Below are 19667 nucleotides of genomic sequence, written 5' to 3'. Positions count from 1 at the left end.
GGCTAAAGTGTAATTTTATTTTTATTAATTTAAAATTTTTAAAAATTTTAAAAATTTAAATAACAATTTTACATTTTAAGGGAGATGGGGCCCTGCCAGTCCCTTAAATTCACCTCTGTATAGTAACATTAATAATTATAGTAATTGAATAATTACATTTTCTAAACACGGATGTAAATATTTGACATGCTAAATTGTTATAGGACAACATAGAATGCATAAGTTAGTTAAAGGGGGATTATTAGGCACTATCGAAAAAGTTAACCTAATTATATGTGCAAATTATCTAGTTGGAAAAAATATATATATTTGTTGCCTAATGAATGTTAGGGCACGAAGTGGAGTATATTTCTATCACTTTTATGGATAACTTTACATACTTCAATTTTGCCTATATGATTTCTAACAAATCTGAAACATTAGAATGCTTTTAAAAATATGCTATTTTAGTGGAAAATGAATAAGATAAAAATATTAAAGCATTAAAAATTGACTGAGTGCATAAATATTTGTCTTATTAATTCAACAACTTATGTGATGAAAAAAAAAGATAGGCAGTTAATCATTTCAAAAACTCTATAATAAAATAATGTAGTGATCTGATAAAATAAAACATTTTTAAAAATGATCAGGTTCATGATAGATTAAGAAATTTTCTTAGCACCTTTTAGGTCGATGCGCTATTGACAGTTAATTATATATTAAATAGAGTACTCTCTAAATCTATTGGATCGACTCCCTATGAATTATGGACCGGTTGAAAATCTAATCATAATAACCTAAGACCTTGGGATTGTGTTGCTTAGGTACATTAGCATACTCATCAACATGACAAGGAGGTAAAAGGAGTATATTGTAAAATATTCTAAACATTCAAGAGGTGTCTTTATAGGTGACTAAAAAAGTGGGCATGTCATCGAATCTAAGTTTCAAGACACCACATTTCTAGAAATCAATTTTTCTAGTAGTGTTGAGATTAAACAAGATATTTCTTTTTATGAGATAAAAGATCCTAATAATTTTATTAGTTTAAATCCATTGTTACACATTCTTGAAAATGTAAAGATGGTATCTCATCAAAGTGAAAATTTAATAAGAGATGTTGAATTTCTTTCGCAAGAACCACAATTTAGGAATAATAATCGTGAAAAATCCCCTGGACGTCATTTTGACATAAAAGGAAAAACTTCTATGATTAATCCACAAGATGAAGAACTTAAAAATATGTCAGAAGCTCTCTCTTCTAATGTAAAAGATAAGTGTATGAAGACAATGAAGGAAAAAAATGGAGTTATTGAGATAAAAATAAATGTTTGGGTATCATTTGTTCTACCCAGGGGATGTAAAGTGATTGGGAACAAATAAGTTCTCAAAATTAACGGAAAGTCTAAAAGGACAATCAAAATGATTCGTAATGTATACTCAACAAAAGAGAATTGACTTTAAAGAGATTTTTTTTCAGATTTGGAATTACATCAAAAAAAAAACTGTTTTTTTTCTGAATGAAGAGCTAAAAGATAAATTTACATGGAATAACCAATACGCTTTGTTGACAAAAGTCAAGAATAGAAAGTGTGTAGGTATTAAACAAAATTTTAGACAATGATATATTAGATTCCATAAAGCAATCATTTTGTATGGTTTTATTATAATTGATGAAGACCACGGTATGTATGTTAAAAGAGACAGTGACAAATTTGTAATCTTATCAATTTACGTGGATGACATATTGTTGGCTGGAATTGGCAAAGAGTATATTGTAATGGTAAATAAAATAAAAAAAAGGCTATCTTTAAATTTTGAAATGAAAGGCAGAACATCTTACATTTTGCGAGTAAAAACTCAAGAGCCTAATAACTCTATATGTTAAGAAAATACTTAAATGATTTAGAATGCAAGACTGCAAGTCAATTAATACTTCTGTTGCAAGAGGTAAAGGCTTAAGCACAAGAATATGTCCAAAACTAATGAAATCCTCAAATGGAGAAAGTTTCTTAAACCAATGTAGTAGTAGGGCTCATGTCTATAACAATGTATGCAAAGTTTGATATCTGTCGTATTGTAATATTAATGAGAAGATATCAATCGAATCAAGATTAAAATTCATTAAAAAACAGTTAAAAGAATACTAAGATATCTAAAGGCACCATAGATTATTCATTATGCTAATAAGGATGAGAAAAGAATTTGATAGGCATGTGAACGACGATTAAGGAGCAAATTTGAATAGAAGAAAACCAGAATTTGGATGTTTCTTCTTAAATAATGGTGCAATATCCTAGGCTAACAAAAACCAAACTTATATTGCATTGTCCAAAACGAAAGTTGAGTTTGTAGCAATTTCAATTATAGTGCTAAAAGGCTATTTGACTTAAAACATTCTTGAATCATGAGATTAAAAAAATGCATGAGGAGTGATAGTGAATTGGATAAATAAGTTGTGATTGCATTCACTAAATATTTCAAATGTTATTCTAAAACTAAACAAATAGATATCAATTTATTTTTTTAAAATAAAACAAAGAATTACATAGAAATATTCATAATTAATTTATCTGAAGAAAAGACTTCTTTCAAAATCTCTTTAATCTTCATAAAAGGTTCCTCAAACATATGCAATACTTCATCACTTGATAGAGCCATTTTTGCTAAAGCATCTACTATCTGATTAGTCTCTCTAGAAACGTAGTGCAAGGACTATTTCCTTTCAAGTGAAATTTTACACAGAACATAATTACACAAAAAATTGATTACAGATCAGGTTATGAAACTAATTTCTAGGGATATATTTAATGAGCATGCTAGATCTATAAGATTACATAAAACATGATACATTAGTTAAATTGTGAAATATATCTAATTAAGTGAGATTAACTAATAATTTAAATTAGTAATTAATATCTAGTACTTTATTTCATTAAAGCATACACAAATATATATATATATATAAAAGATTACAGGTATGTCCATACAATCACTTCTATGATTTAGTATCTTATGGAGATTACATTAATTTTAATTTTTAAAACCAAAATTCTTAATGGAAGAACAAGTTTGAAACATAATTGTATTGATAGCGAATTAAAATGAAGCCGCGGTATGTGGATAAAGTATGAATCTTGATAAATAAATAATAATAAATAAATAAAAGAAGAAAAAGATCTCTTAATACTATCGTATCCATCATAATGGGTTGCCCATTTGAATTAGAACATACAGTCATTTAAGGTGATTAACTAAAAGCCATTTTAAGATTATAAAAATGAAGGGAAACTCTCATAAAATTATCTTTTACATGAAAAAAAGGTAACCATTTTCAAGTTTGATGCAGTGCGGGTAAAAACGAAGATAACAGTAGAACTTATCTTAATTTAATATTATATAAAATGAATCTAAATATTTAAAAATTAGGATAAAATTATCAAAAACCTTGAATCATCTTATTAGTGTAAAATGTAAAATTACTTGAAACCAACGCACACTGAATTGTTTCGACTTCAAATCACTTAGGGCACAACTTCCAAGATAAAATTTATGTTCAAGTTCGGTTTTTTAATTCAAATACAGATCGGGTCAAATTCAAATTTAGATCAATTGAGTTGGTTTTTCACATTTATACCAGAGCTAACAAAATCTACTAGTCTGGCGCGGCAGATATCACAATAGTCAATTTAAAACTGCCAGAGGGAAGGCAAAACCTTAAAGACAGATAAATCAAGGAAGATATGATGGCAAATTTAAAACTGCCAGTCATTCTAAATAGTCAATTTGCGACTGTACAGTAAGTATATAAACATGATGTATCACTTCAGAAGTCGGTTCCAAGTCCTCTTATACCCCCCATAACAAGATACCAATCCCGGTTCAGTTGTGCATTTATATATCTTTATCTACACCATAACTCTGATTACCACCTTGAACCTTAACCAAATCCGAACCCTTCATTGGCTTCGTGAATTGCAAGCAACAACCTCTCTTCTAGATGTTCCTTCGATGGATACTCGGGTAAATCCAATTGATTGAAACTGCATTATCACAAATAAATGCTTGTTATTAACAAGGACCTTAAAGGTCTAAGTAAAGGGAAGAATACCCAAAAAAAGAAAGAAATAATGGAGTTTTTGGGGGGGGGGGGGAGAAATATGATAGAGATGACTGGACGAATTACCAGGTATGAGCAGAAGGCAAGTGATCAGGGCTGCCATATGCTTTGTGTATCTGGAACTTCTGTGAACCTGAAATTCCTTGAAGTGCACTAAAACCTTCTAAAGGCACCTGCGAAATTACGAAGACTGAATTAGAAACCCATTATGAAACAATAGTGTTCTTTTCAATGTTATAAGAACCGGTAATTGAACTGGTCAGACCACCAGTTCCCAGTTCAACCTGACCATTACAAAATAAAAATTTTCAATAAAAATAAAAGGAAAATTAATTAACACAAATAACATAAACATTCATTTTATAAATTATAACAAAATTAGATATTTAAACTAGCTTAAATCCAATGATTATCCAGTTCAACCGGCTTCGTACTGGTTCAATCCTCCTCCAGTTTTAGGGTACCGGTTTTACCACCGATTGTAGTTTCAACTGGCCAATCCGATCCGATTTTGACAACCATGGTTATTTTATTAACTAAAATAGATCTCTGCTATATCTCTACATACTTGAAAGAAATAAACAGGTCATGATTTCAATATTTAAATCTCAATTCAAGCATTAAATAGTCAACCTTGAGGTTTAACTACAATTTCAGGTGTTGAATTACCTTTGAGGTACCAGTCACAAACTGAAGAAGCCGAGCTTTATCCTCCTTACTGAACCCTTGGACAACATCCCAAAACCACTGTATAACAGGTGATGCAGCACTAAAACCAGAGTACTCCGTATTTGCCCTCATATCATCCACTAGGAGAGATACATCAAAATTCAGGTCAAATATGGAAGATGGTAGCAAAATAAAGAATTCGAACATTAACTTATTTGGTTTACAACACTTACTATCTATTTCTGGTAGACCACTTATCAGTAACTCCAGCTCCTTGTCATTAAAAATAGATATTAATTCCCTAGGAATTAATTCATTGAATCCTTCCAAAAATGCATTTATTTGAGGACGAATAGCAGTTGTCAAACGATGCTCAGCAATTAAATCAACGTACTGGTGTTTGTTCTCCTCAGTAACTTTAATGTTCCGACCACCAGGAATCAGTTCATAGTCAGTCACCTGCATCATATTTGGTAAAAGCAGGATTCATCACTGAGAAAATGTTTTTGCCACAAAAGGCTTCATGAAAGTACCAATGAAAAATTAGTACCTGCGTCCTTTCATACAATATTAGCTTCTCCTCATCAGCATCAATGCTAAATGTAAGGTCGAGAACATCACTGATATCATTCTGAAAGAACAGACAAGGGAAAAAGTAAGAAAAATAGAACACAAGATACCATCTGATGAACAATGAAAGGTAAATGCCAGCAAACTAGCAAACTCAATTGCTCGATGTCCATGTAAGATAAAAGGGAAAAAAATATGGAAATTTAACATATGGCAGACCTCAAGCATCCACTTCAGGTTTTTGAAGTAATCAGGATCAATTGCTTCAATGTCATGATAAGTAACTTTGGCCCCCAAGATATGCTTGTAGAAAGATCTAGTGAAGTGGACATCCAAGAGTTGCCCATCAAAAAGTGCTTTGCCAACCTGGAAAATTTCAGTTAGAAGGGAGTAAAAAGTGAAAGGAAAACAAAGTGTCAATCCAATAGGAAACTAGAGAAGATACTAACAACTCGTCCAACAAATTTGAAGTATGAAAGATGTTCAGTTTGGTAGACTGAGTTGGGGTTAGGCTGGAATGTTGACTCATTCCCCACTGTAGTGAAAAGCAATGCTCCTTTGTCAAATATAACTCTGGACAACAGCTGATACCATTCCCTTGTAAGCCCGCCAGCATCAATACCTTCCTCTCCTTGGAAGTGAACAGTCAACCTCCCCTTCAAATCTTGAGTTGATCGCAAACGTAGTTGGTTATAAGAATCCTCAAGTATGTAAGCTCTTCTAACCGATATTCTTAGAGGACTGTGATGATGATCATGTTGTTGATGCTTTATTTTGGACCTGAAGTGAGCACGTTTATTATCAAAATCGACAAAGCGGGGAACCTTCAGCATGAGTGAAAATGACTTCTCAAGGAGGCCAGGATTCTGGCGGATAAAACCGTTTAACAACTTCCTATGCTTCTCTGAGAACTTTACAAAGGCAACATGTTTTTCATCAAATTTTGAGACAGAAGAAGCATTTTTCTGCTGGCCAGCAGATGGGGTGCTGGCATCCTCAACATCAGAAAGCGCAGCCATGCCAAAATCATTAACAGAACCCGGTTGTGCAGGATGTAACTTCTCGCACATCACAAAGAAAGATTCTATATATGGTAAGATGTTCTGAGTGCCTGCAGGTAGGGGTGGTGTTAAACCAGATTGTCTTGATGTGGATGTGCTGGATGGAGCTAATAAATCTGGTGCAGAATCTGAATAGCTCTCTATTTTGCTTATGCAAATGCTCAACTCTATCCACAAAGGTTCCAAGGCTGTATTGATGTCCCACACCTGAGAAAGAGCAGAAGATCGCTCTGTTTCAGGAAGCAGCTGCAGATCCTTCTCTTTCTCAGTTATTGAGGTCACAAGAGAACTTAGTGCCTGTAAAACCCTTAAAATGGCAGCTCCATCAGAAGAAGTTGTGCTTAGTAGAGATTTCACAGCTTCACCGAACAATTTTAACTCGTCCATGGCAGATCTAATCAAATTTTGTACAGCATCAGCCAGCTCAGAAATAAAAAGATGACAATGGCTTGGAGCAATAGCAACCAACTTTTTCATTACCTCTGCCACCAGACTATATGCATTATCTGACAAACTGGACAGGAAACATAACATGAGCCCAAGCAAATGGAAAGAAGCACTGAATCATATTCAAGATAGAAAAATAAAGATAAAAATCATTTGATAGGAGGAGCAAGCTGCAAAATCCATTCTTTAGGGGGGGAGGGGCGTTGGTTTCAAGCCACAAGTTACACAACTTTTCTTCAAATGATATATAAGAGATAAAGACAAGAGACTTCTGAACAAGAAAGGACATATAACTTACCCTTCCCGTGCAAGCAAGGAACATAAAAGTCGGAGCTCTGTTCGTGGCAGATTGGTAAGTACACTCTGAGCATCACATTCATTACTTCCATCAGACGTTGATGCTGTGGAAGAGTCCATGGTTTTTAAGGGTGATTCAGAAACCTCAAGAGCATCATGATTCTCAGCATTGATGTCAGCATCAGACATTGAAATTTGCAAAGCAGGTTTTTGTTCAGTGGAAGATGCCTTTGATTTCTCAGATGAAAGAGGCTTTCTTTCCACATGGTCAATGATGACATCCAGCAAGTTAAGCAACTGAAGCAAAATCATAAATGAGCAAATAATGAACACAACAATATAAAATTGCTTAATTTCTCCAGAATAGGGTCATAACTTATCACCTGCTCTAGATGCGCTATACTTCTCAAGTAGAGGGGTTGATTGAGAAGGCTCAATAGCAATACAATGGAAATGTATCCTTCCTGCTGCTCCTCATTCATCAAAGCCTTTCCACGTGACTGATCACTATTTCTTAGCTCTTGTAGGGTAGGAGACGGCAATCTAAACTGGAGTAAGATCTTAGCAACATATGGATGATTTCGAGTCAAGTAAGTGAGAGTTTCAAGAACTCGCCTAGACACCAGAGGAGGAACTCCTGCAACAGGAAAAGGATAAGATAATAGAAACCACTCAGAACCCAAATACTAAGAAGTTAAATCATGAAAAAACCACAAAACTTCTCCAGATATTAAACTCATGAATAATAAGTAAAAGAGCCACAAACAAAAAAATAAAGTATCCAAAAGATGGAGAAAAATGAAAATGTTCTGATGGCATGCCGCATTGAATCACCAAGGGTCAAGAACTTGTGTTGATGTGCAAAGTATCTCACCATCAAAATATTGAGGACGAGAATACATAACATTATTCTGGCAACCGTAAAGCCTGTATGGTGGTTCAATTGCATTTGGATAACTGACAGGCTTTCTTGTATCAAGCGTCAGCATGTCCATCAAGATTTTAACTAACGCTGTTCTGGTTTCGTTATGAGCACATAAGTTCAAAAGAAGCTTCTGCAATGAACCTTTATACGGTGGCTGCACGATAAACAATGTTCAGTGCGTAAATCAAAATAGAGGATAAATAACAAAAGAGAAAGTTAACCGAAGAGAGCACCTGAACCATGCGAAGTAATCGAACCATTGCTTGAAGAGCTTCTGGGCCAATTAAGGGGGTACCTTCCGCTTCAATTAGCTTAGCAGAACCAGACCTGCGTGACACTATACTTCCCCCCATCCTGTCCAAGCTGGATCCAATACCTTCACCTCTCCTAGAAGATTCACCTCTGCGATTCCTAGGGTACATCCCAAACAAGTTACGGTTATGATAGCGATGTGCAAATCTCTCACGTAACATGTTTGCCTCCGCAACAAGGGCAGGGGTGAGATTAGCAAGAATAGCATCAGATGATGTTAATAGAACCTGAGGATAAAAAATAACAACATGAAAAATGTTTAGACATCTTTAACTTGCACTTAAAAATTTAACCACATAATAGCAAAAACCATACCTCTTCTCGTAAATCAGAAGGAAACGTGGCAATTATCGAAACCGTGTCCATTTCAACTGGTTGACCTTCAAGTTCTTGAGATTGATGAAGCCTTTGAGCTTGCTGTTGTGCAAGGACTTCAGCTCGGATGTCTGGCGGAAGAGCAGCAAGAAATTCTGGGTCGATATCCCCAGAATTCTGTTCTTCAGCATTTGAAGACTGAGCCGCTGGACCCTGCTGAGCGGAAAGAACTTCAGTACGCAACTCCTCTGGGAGAGCATCTAAAAATGCAGGATCAATTGATCCAGAACCACCATCACTATTCATCTGCTGCTCAGCAGTGGTACTATCTTGCTCTGCTTCTCGACTAGAATTCTCTGAAACCTCAGTAACACTATGAAGAGGTACATCTCTCCCACCAACAGCTGTTGAATTCCCTAAAGCCACATTTGTTCTTCTTGCACGTGCAGCCTGTGGATCAGATATTCTGTCTGAAGAACCTTGCCTTTCTCCACCATCATCATGGCCATCTGCACTTCCAATTTCAACATCTAGGCTTCGAAGGCTTTCCCCTAAAGTGGCCCCACTACCACTACTTTCTTGGCTCACTGCTTCAATAACACGAACAGCTGCATCATTCTGCTCAAATTGCATTTCACCAGATTGTTGATGTATGTTTGATGCATCTGTTCCTTGCAGAGAATCAGTAACTGCAGGTCTCCCATCAGCATTGAGAGAGCTATCAGTTGCTGCAGAAGATGGAAGCACATTAGCATTTTCATTATTTCCACTGTTTACTACTGGAATCTCGGGTGTAGCACCAGGCCCTGATCCCTGTAACTGGCTACCTTCACCATGGGTCTGAGGTTCCACGGTTGATGTGTTGTGATCAGAAGTTTTCTCAGGGACAGGTCGCCTGAGTTGGGAAACAAGCAGCTCTTCAAGGCCTTGTGGTACAGTAGCTGCACTAGACCCACTGCTTTGCTGGCTCTCATCAACCCACAAGTTCAAACGATGGCTATGACGCCCATTCCTCAAAGACCGGAAAATAGTATCCAACCGTGATGAGGTGCTGTCTGAGTTTCTATTTGAAATAATCATATCACGGGCATTTTCTGGAGAGGACCAAAATAGAGAGAGAGGTGAAGGGTTGTTAAAAATAGAGATGCATATAGAACTACAATCTTAGTAAGCATTAAGTTGTAAATTACAAAAAGTATACATATTATTAAAAATACGGAAAAGAAAAACCTGACTGCCTTGTAGATGCTGAGTGCAGTGATGAAGGTCCCACTAAAAGAGGATGAGTTGAAGGCCCTGAATTCTCTCCACTGCGCCCCAGGGGACTGTAAATGGATGTGGTACGTTCATGACGTCTAGAACCAAAAACTTCAACTGGCATTACATGAAGAGCTTCACTGGTAAAGCTGTGGTCTCTGCCTAAGACTTCAATCTGGTCAAACACATCCATTCCATTGATACCCTCCTCTAACCTTAGAATAACTCCACCCTCATCATCACCATCATCCTCATCATCTTCCTCCAATACTTCATCATCAAACTCATCATCATCTATCTCATGATCATCTTGATCTGTGTCAGGATGAGACAGGTGATGTACATCATCTTCCTCCAAATCATTATGGTCCTCATCTTCGTCATCGTCATCTTCTTCCACTTCATCCCCCTCATCTCCCGACATCTCCTCATCTTCATCATCACCAAGGTTTTCTTGCTCATGGGGCTGAATTTCAAAATGAATCGCCAGATTGTCTACACCATTTCCAAGACCCCTTCCATTCTCAGAAGTTTCTTGCATATAATCATCCTCAGTAGCAGGAGCAAAACCTCCATCAATATCCTGGTCATGCTCCATATCATCTGTAACAGCTTCAGACCCACCATAATTTTGGACAGTGTTGAAAGATTCAATGTGGTCAGCTGCAACTGCATCACGGTTGGACTGAGATACCATTTCCATGGACTGTGATGCATCAACAATATTATCTGCTCCCCCAGACTGATTCTGGTCAACAGGTTTGACAGAATTCTCACCTTTGATAGCAGAAGAATCAGCAGAATGAACATGCTCCTTGGTTACAAGTTCCAAAGCTTTTATTAGCCCTGTTACAAATTTAGGTGACTCAGAATTATCCAAATCCAGCACTTCAAGCGTGCGTGTTAATGATGCAACCAACCCAACATCTATAAAAGTGGCCGACGCTTCTGCTGAGATGCATGAACCAGTTGGCGTACGAGCAACTAGTATATCATTCAGCAAATCAATAAAAGTCTGCATATCACTGCTTGGAGGTTTGAAACCTTCGCAGGAATCAACAAAGTCATTGAAAATACAATTAATCTCTGTAAATACTCTCTTCCTGGCCTCTGCTGATCGCACACAAGATGCAACCAGAAATTGACTAGCCCTGGTTGCAAGTTTATGCCTCCAGTCACCATCAATTTTCCTTTCCTTCTTTGAATTCCGGGAATATGGAATAAAACTGTGAAGAAAATGGTGAAATATTCCACAAGTGGATAAACCAGTTGACATCCTTTGATGAGGGAGCCTGCAGCTACTAATTTCAGCATCTCTTCGGAGGAGCACATTCACAGATGAAGCATACATTAACAGAATCTCTGACAAAAGTTTCAAGATGAAGACCATCTTTGCAAGTGATGCAGAAGCATCTTGACCAGAAGCTTCATTCTCCTCAGACACAGTTGCAATGGCTTTTCCTTTACCCTTGCTAGCAGTAACATCAATTTCCATATCAGTTGATGTTGGTGCATCAACAGGCACCTCTGTTTTGACATCATCTGTCAAGGGAGGCACAAATGCACTAACTGAATCCAAAAGAAGCTCGATCACAATTACAAAGCTTTGAGGATATTTTCTATGCATTTTAACAGACTTAGAATTCAAATCATTAAGTCTTCCAGGCCCATTTCCTGGACCTGCTGAGTTCACATTGCACAGATTACCCTTTCCATCACTTTGAGGTGCTTTATCTTTGTCCGATGCTTTCTCCTTATCTTTTTCTTTCTCCTTGAATTTATCTTTGTCACGATCTTTAATCAAAACAATATAAGGTCTGTCACCAACCATCTCAACTTGGCAGACAGACTTAACAGACTGCATAAATATAACCGGATCACGTGAAATGACAGAACTTAGGTTGACAAGGAAATTACGTGGACTGACCCTTCCATTAGAATGCCGGTTAGCCATAGCCGAAAGACTATGCTTTATTTCAGCTTCCATTGCCTGCTGCAAGGTTTGAGGATCTTCAAGGACATGATGGATAATGGTAGCAGCAACATTATCAAACCCAGGAAAAAGACTACTTGTCGGCAACAAAAGAAGTGAACTTACACCACCACAATCAAGAAAATGAACAGCAATAGAATGGGTTCTAGTTAGAGTAGAACATAGCTGCAGAACAGCATGCATTGTTTCAGATGGAAACTGGTTTCTTATACAACTACAAGCAATCTCTATCAGTCTCTTCTGCTCATGAATATCAATATGTCTTGCAGATCCAAATGAGCAATGCAACTTACTTTTCTTATCTTCATCAATACTAACAGATGTCTGCTGACAACTAACATTGTCCCCTTTCAATTGCTCAACAATTTCAGTATTCAATTTTTGATCCACCTGAAGTAGCCTATCAAGAGCAAGGAAAGCAGTTGTTACCCACTTTGGAGCTTGACGCTTCTCCTTGTCCGCTGAACCAGTGTCCCATTCAAAAAGTAAATCGGTCACAAGTTTTACCAGTCCAGTCTTTGAGGCGATTTCCCGTGTCTCCACATCCTCATAAAGGATTAAAGCAAGAACATGGAAAAGGGCAGAGAGCAGAGAATTGTTTCTGCCATCAGAAGCAGAACTAGAATCTCTCACTTGGTCAAGAATGAAGGAAATGACACTGGACCTACATTGACCATCATTTTGGGAGCATATTAATACAAGGAGATCTCTAACTGGGAAAGCTAGAGGTTCCTTCATCTGAAGCAGCTTTGTACATGTTGACAACAATTCCTCAACAGGAGGAAGTTGGACCATCTCTTCTTCAAGTTCCTGGCTATTTTCATTTGTAACATCTACATTTGTGTCAGTTTCAGGGTTCCCAAGAGACATGGCAAGTGCACGAGCAAGTTCATCATCCTCCTGGGTTTCCTCTGGATGGGAGAATAACCACTCCATTGCTAACTCCACACTATTAGATCCAACTTGTCTCAGAGCTTCTTCTGCCCTAGACCTGGAAAATCCCATCTCAACAATTGTTGCAATAGCTGTTTCATTTGGAGGGGGCCCAGTAATACGAGCACTATTGCTGCTGGTAACATCTTTCACTTCAACACCAGAGTAAATGTGCCTAATGATAGATATAACTGTGGTGATGAAATCGTAACTGCAATCAGTAAACTGTGGATGAGTCCATACTGGAAGAACTGCCTTAAGCACCATAGATTGAAGCACCTTTACAAAAGTTTCAGCATCCCTTGGGAATGGAACATCTCCATTTGCAAGTGGTTGCACAAGCAGGTGTTTGGTGAATGGGGACAAAATAAAAGAAGATGCCACCAGGTGGGCCATAAGTTTGCCACAGCTAGCTAATGCACCATAAATCCATGCATGATCTCCATCTTCCTTTTCATCCTGCTTTACATTACCATCATCCATATCCATAGGAGAAGCTGGAGCCCTATTAACAGCAAATAGTAATTGACTGGTAGCTTCAAAAGTTGTCAAAACTGATTGTACAACTCCACATCCATATAAGCAGTTTAACATAATAGCATTACAAGAATCAGGCCTGTCCTGGAGAACACTATCAATGAAATCAATAACCTTACCGAAGTAGCGACACTTTGTAGATATGGATGCTTCTGAACCAGAAGAATTTACATGACCTCCAAAGTTCATGTGACCCAATGCAATAGAGGAAAAACTAGAAGCAACAGATTTTGCTGCAGGGGATGCATTAACTGTATCATCCCGACGATGAGAAGGAAGTAACATCACTTTTCCCAACTCTTGAAATAAATGGGTAATGTGGAAGGAAAGTGACCTCATCATATCACAGCAAGAGGTGTGGTATGACCTCTGCTTGTCATATTCCTTTTTGTTGGCCGTTCCAGAAACATTTGATGAAGTAGAATGACTGGCTCCAAACCGCATGTTTGAACCATCAATACCCAATCTCTGATGAAAGCCACCGGCTCGGCCAAGGTCACGGTAAAGGTTTACAAGGTCAAAGAACTGGGATTCAATACTCCATCCTGGCGTCCTCCGCCTTAATAATGGATCAAGGAACCGTCTGAAGGAATTCAACCTCTGCTCTTCGGTATCACTTGCACTAGATTCCCGTTGCTGTGAATCAGGCTCAGCAGAACTAGCACTAGCACCATCATCATCTGCTTCAAGTTTGGCATCTTCAAGGAGAGCAATCTGCCATAAGATTTCTCGATGGACAGAACCAATGTCTTCCAGAACATCTTTGCTGCCATTTCCAAGTTCAGCAAGCAAAGCACTAACCCAACGATTATCTTTGGACGCAGCAAGAAATAGAAGGAACTCAACAAGGAAAAGGGGAGAAAAGACTCCATCATCAGGCATCAACTTAGGATCCAGTAAAAAGGACCCTGAAGCTGCACCAAATCCACTCATAGCTTTCTTCAAATGTTCACCAAGAGAAGAACAAAAGGCACGAGCAAGAGGAGCAGAGTGATGCTGAGTGAACCCCTTAAAAACCATGGTGCTATGTAAAGCAATAGACATCCCCTCAGATGATTTTACAATACTGGGTCTCAAAAGAAGCTTCAGTAGAGCCTCAATTCCTGATTTCTCCACAAACAGACGACATGTTTCAGAATTCTCTGTAGTTCTATGAAGCAAAACCATCAGATGCAAAATGCACAATTGAAGAAACTGTTCATCACTGATTCCTTCATTTACAGAATCCACTGCACCAACCAGACAACACTGCTCTTCATTTCCTTTGTCTACGGAATCAGTTTCCATTGCAGTACTCTCAGTAACTTTTTCCACAGATGATGACCTAGAGAAACCACTACTGTCCCCAAAGGAATCAATTTTATTCACAATTTCAATAAGTATATCAACACCACTGCTCCTCAATGAAGATACATGGCGCAAAAGCTCTTCAACTGCATTTGCAAAAGGAACAATTGCCTCATTCATCACCAACACATACTTCTTCCTAGTAAAGATGTCAACAAGGAATCGCAATGCTGAAGTTTCTTTCACTGCTTCCAAGCCTTTGGCATTAAGACATATGGCACCAAGGCCATTTGGAACACATGTTATAGCCTTTGAAGATGGAAGTACCCCAGATAACACTGAAGATAAAAAGGCATCTGGAAGACCCAAATCAAGCAGTGCAGGAAGACAAGTTGGGTCTTTATGGATAATTTCACTCATTACAGTCACAGCAGAGTAGTATATATCACCTCCAAATTTATCTGCATTCCTATATATGAGTGACAATGTACCAGGCAGTGAACTTTCATTAGGATTCTGCGGTCTAGTGGAGTTTGCAGGAGCATATGTAGCAGAACCAAGAGCCTTCAAAAGTACCTTTATAAGCCTCTTTTGGGAATGCAACTGGTCATCATTGTATCCAGAGTATTCACCATAGACCATTGAATTATCATTTCCACCAGAGATACCAGTAACTCTATGCACTTCTATTTGTAGCCTCTGAGCTAAAAGCTCCACTCCACCGAGTTCTCTAAGCAATGTTACAGCTGAACTACTGTAATCCATTAGCTTTTGTAGAGCTTTTACAGCTAAATAGACGAGATGCATATGACTCAGGTCAGAATCCTCCAAGAGAGGTAAAAAGGTTGGAACCATTCCTGACCCTCGAATATTACTCCCTGATGCAGATGATGATGTGATATGAAGCAGATAGAACTGAAGAAGGGCCTCAATGAAAGAGAGAGATGATGGATCACTAGAACCTTTGAGTGACAAAACTGCCTTCTGGAGCACATTCAGCAGGATCATCCGATTCCCAGCAGTGAAACTAATACTAGATCCACTCAAAATTCGTGCTCGGTCATGAGATGCCGAATATGCAGCTAACTGAGCACCCAATGCAAGCATTGCAAGAGTTCTAATATTTCCTGGAATAGTTTCTTCTGACCGCACTATCCTGATTAATTCATTTGTATACTCCGGTTCATTTGCAAAAAAAGCTGTCAGCTCATCATTAGCATCATTAGACTTAACAAGGACAATAAATGCAAGAAGGCAAATCCTGCTGTACAGCCTGCATATCCCGGGCGACCGAAAGGCATGTGCATATCTAATTCTTGTTAGCAATGAAAACCGGAGCTCAGGTGGTACATTATACTGCTCAATGCATTGCTTCATTATTAACAGATCACCCTCCTTACGCAAATGCAGATCTGGAATGTGTATGACTCTCAAAGTAGAACTTGAATTGCCAACACTTTGTTCAGTGCTTTGAGTATTGAGCCCATGCAATTCAAAATAAAGGCTAGAACCAATCCGGTGTTGAGACTTATCACCAACATTTTCATTTTCTATGTCGGATGGAAACAAGCTAAGCCCTTCCTCCTGTGTTCTCTCATTTGCCAAAACACATGAATACAGGCCCAATCCCTCCTCCTTGCTCCCCCATCCCTGAGCAAGAGACAGCAGATAGCTGTTTACTGAGCCACATCCAATCAACTTACCACTACCATGGACCTTGGAAGGATTTATTTTAACAAGTGCAAAAAGAGTCTCCAGTGTAGCTATAAGAATTTCAGGATCAGTGGATGAAAGTAGAAGCTTGAAATTCTGAAAGGAGAATGACAGAGTTATATTAGATAAAATAACATTGGAAGACATAGATAGAGGATCCCATAAATTTACAAGTTTGCAAGTCACTGTAGTTAAAAGAACGATTTCCGACACCATGTCAACATACCTCCAAGCCATCAAATGAACTTTTGTTGTGGCAATTCTCCAAGATTGTTTGCATTACTCGTAGTATTTGAAGAACTGCTTGCTTCGGAACTGGATTATCATCTTCTAGAATTTTATCTGACAGTAGAAGATCATTCCTACAAGACAAGTAAGTCTTGAAATATGTATCAAAATGAAGAAAGAGTGGCCTCCAATGATGAAAATTCCCCTGAGTTAAAAGCAACAAGTGAGTGAGGAACTAAAAAAAAAAAAAAGATGTATAAACAAGAGAAACAAATATACAAAATCACCTTACTGTACTCCCATCGAAAGCCTGAAAGAGGTATTGCTATATCCTGTAATGGACTCTGGATCACTTTATCAATGAATGCTTTAATTTGAGGAGGCTGCAAGCGACAGTACATATAAAATTTATTTCCCAAAAATAAAGAAAGAAAATAAGGCAGCTTTCTAAGCCATTCAGACACGCTCTAGAAGCCAGTTATATTCTATTTAACCAAGTTTAATAGCAACCATTATATAAAGCACCATGCATACATATGTTCCCCAAATCATGTGCATATATAGTGTAGGGTCAATATCACCTAAAGGACTGTAGAAGTATGAATGAGTAATAAAATAAACAATGCATGGAAAGGGGAGGGGTAATACCCTTACTTTCAAGCATAAAACTAAAGAGAAAGTTGAAGCTTTATGTGAAGTAAACTGATGGAAATACTTAATGTCAAGGAAACTCAAAAAATACCATTTACTCAATGCATAAAAAGCTTTTTATATCTTGACTAACTGATGTTTCATGATTATTCTTAACACACGGTTAACATTAAAATAGCTGTTGCTTAATTGCCTTCTTATGAAATGCACTTGAATGTTTCACACGCAAAATGATAAAAGAAAATATATAATTCTTCTAACACTCATGTGGCAACAGAAAATGTATACTAGCAAGGAGATAAGAAGCACTTCATCAAAGGTCTAAAGCATACCAAGCAAAAACCTAACTGAAATTGATTGTAAAATCTGATAATATCAATTAACATCTTTGAATAAAGAATGCATGCATATACATATCTATCAAATCCATTTTGATAGCACCTATATACACTTATAGTTCAATACCAGAATAAAAAGATATCAGAACAACAAATTACATTCAATCACAAGCACAAGCACTAAACCACACAATAATAAAAATATTATAAAAATAAAAGGTTGCCAAATAACTGGCATTCATCAATTTAAATTGTCTAAGAACTCTTAAAATTGGCTTAGAAAGCATTTAACGGAAGAAAACAAACTGTTCTCTCTAACTTCAAACAAATAAATCCATACATATATTGACAAAAACAGTACTAAGAACAATAAAGTAAGCTTAGAACCATGAAGAAGACTTCATACCTAGGAAAAAATAATACAAAATTCACAATTTACTAACATAGTTTTTCCCAAAAAGAAAAAATATACATAGTGAAAAAAATCATCACATCATATGAAGACTGTCTGAGCAAAGTACATGCTAAAATTTTCTAATTCAATATTAATTTCTTTTTTAAAATCACTTTTTTAAGTTAAAATCACCACATCTTACTTGAAGTGAATGATCTTCAATAGTAAATGTGCATCATCCTGTCAGCTCAACATTGTGCAATATTATAACCAACTCCAGATCATTGCACTAATTGTTAGAAAAATATTTGTAAATACTGAAGGCTTATTTCAAATAAGGGCCTCAAGAGTAAATTTGCATCATCCTGTTAGCTCAACTTTATGCTTTTACACATTTTGATAATAATTCATATTATAAAGATTTTGAAGCATTCGTGTTCTAGTTTTTTCCTCCATTAATCATGTGAGTGTCTAATATTCTCGGGTCCGTGCTATAGAGGAGAAGCAGTCAGTAGAATCGCAGAACCAGCCAAACAGTCTATAACAACCAAAGGACCAAACCTCAACAGAGGAAACATGAAGAAACTAGCACAACAGTAAAATGCTAAATCACTACGACAAAGGAGTAATAATTTAAAACCCTAATAGGTGCGCCAAACAGTGCTAGATTCTGATAAACCCTAATCAGAAAGCATTTTCTCCGGAAATTTTAAACAAGTAAAAATTCAAAACAAAATAACAATAATAATAACTCACCGGCTCAGAGTCGAGTTTGATAGAAGGACTGATGGTGGTTTCACCGGACAAAAGCTGGCGAAGCCTAGAAGGCAAAGTCGATCTTATATTCGCCATCTACTTCTCTACTTTCAATAACTACAAAGGAACACCCCAAAAAATAAATAAATAATAAAGCACAAAATCATACCCCTAAACTACGAAAATCAAAGATTGCTCCAGAATCCAAAATATTCAAAGCAGATCAGATATTAGATTACGTAAAATATAGAAAAATTAACAGTCCAAAAGAGAGAGCGAGAGAGGAGACCTGAAAAAGGAGATGGAGAAGAGCGATGGATGCTTATACATCAATATAATAAAGCATGAAATTCAATAAAATTTGTTAGAGATTTTCGAAGATAACGATAAAAAAGAGCGAGAGAGAAAACCCCAAGAGCAAAACAAGAGCGGAGAAATATAAGAGGGGCGGAGGCTTTGGGTGTTTTGATTTTGTGGGTGACTTTACATGGTGTTTGTTTAAGAAGAAAATGAAGGCCAAGGGATCAGAGAAAAAAGGAAAAATTTAGGGTCTATGAGGGGTAAATTGAAAGAAAAGAAATAGTAAAAGGATTGGAATGTAAATAGGTAAAAGTTTTAGTGAGATAGAAAAGCGAGCAGCTGACACACACAGTGCTTTGATGCTACAATGTGACAGAGGGGTCATTTTTGTAACAAAATTTTTGCTTTCTGACCCTTCTATTTTACTCTTTTTTTATTTTGCATACTATTTTTTGTCTTTTTTTCTTTCTACTCCCTCTTTGTTTTTCCCTTTGTCTTTTATTTTATAACAAATATTAATAAATTCTTTTTAACTGTATTAATAAATTATTAGTAAGTATATTTTTTTAGTTATTCAACTTT

General features: G+C 36.9%; 1 protein-coding gene across 1 annotated transcript; it reads right to left on the bottom strand.

The window, feature by feature from the left end:
* Positions 1-3584: 3584 nt before the first annotated feature.
* Positions 3585-19443, bottom strand: LOC107957537 (E3 ubiquitin-protein ligase UPL2). Its single transcript, XM_041112154.1, has 17 exons — positions 19075-19443; positions 18786-18902; positions 16934-17029; positions 16645-16851; positions 9929-16514; positions 8699-9792; positions 8305-8610; positions 8021-8225; positions 7530-7783; positions 7148-7443; positions 5791-6916; positions 5561-5707; positions 5322-5402; positions 5005-5230; positions 4772-4911; positions 4169-4275; positions 3585-4025 (listed from the first exon to the last, which is right to left on the bottom strand). Exons 2-17 carry the CDS (start codon positions 18879-18881, stop codon positions 3923-3925), a joined length of 11070 nt encoding a protein of 3689 aa, XP_040968088.1. The 5' UTR covers positions 18882-18902; positions 19075-19443; the 3' UTR covers positions 3585-3922.
* Between the last annotated feature and the right edge of the window lie 224 nt (positions 19444-19667).

The sequence above is a fragment of the Gossypium hirsutum genome, chromosome A05, assembly GCF_007990345.1.
Source record: "Gossypium hirsutum isolate 1008001.06 chromosome A05, Gossypium_hirsutum_v2.1, whole genome shotgun sequence".
Classification (NCBI taxonomy): domain Eukaryota; kingdom Viridiplantae; phylum Streptophyta; class Magnoliopsida; order Malvales; family Malvaceae; genus Gossypium; species Gossypium hirsutum.
Note: the sequence above shows the minus strand (reverse complement) of the source record. Positions and strands in the feature narration are given on the sequence as shown.

Coding starts and splice junctions, on each gene's coding strand:
- LOC107957537 (XM_041112154.1), bottom strand. CDS start 18,881: ATGGCGAATATAAGATCGACTTTGCCTTCTAGGCTTCGCCAGCTTTTG. Junction 7,784..8,020: donor TCGTCCTCAATATTTTGATG/GTGAGATACTTT, acceptor TTCCTGTTGCAG/GAGTTCCTCCTCTGGTGTCT. Junction 5,231..5,321: donor TATTGTATGAAAGGACGCAG/GTACTAATTTTT, acceptor AATATGATGCAG/GTGACTGACTATGAACTGAT.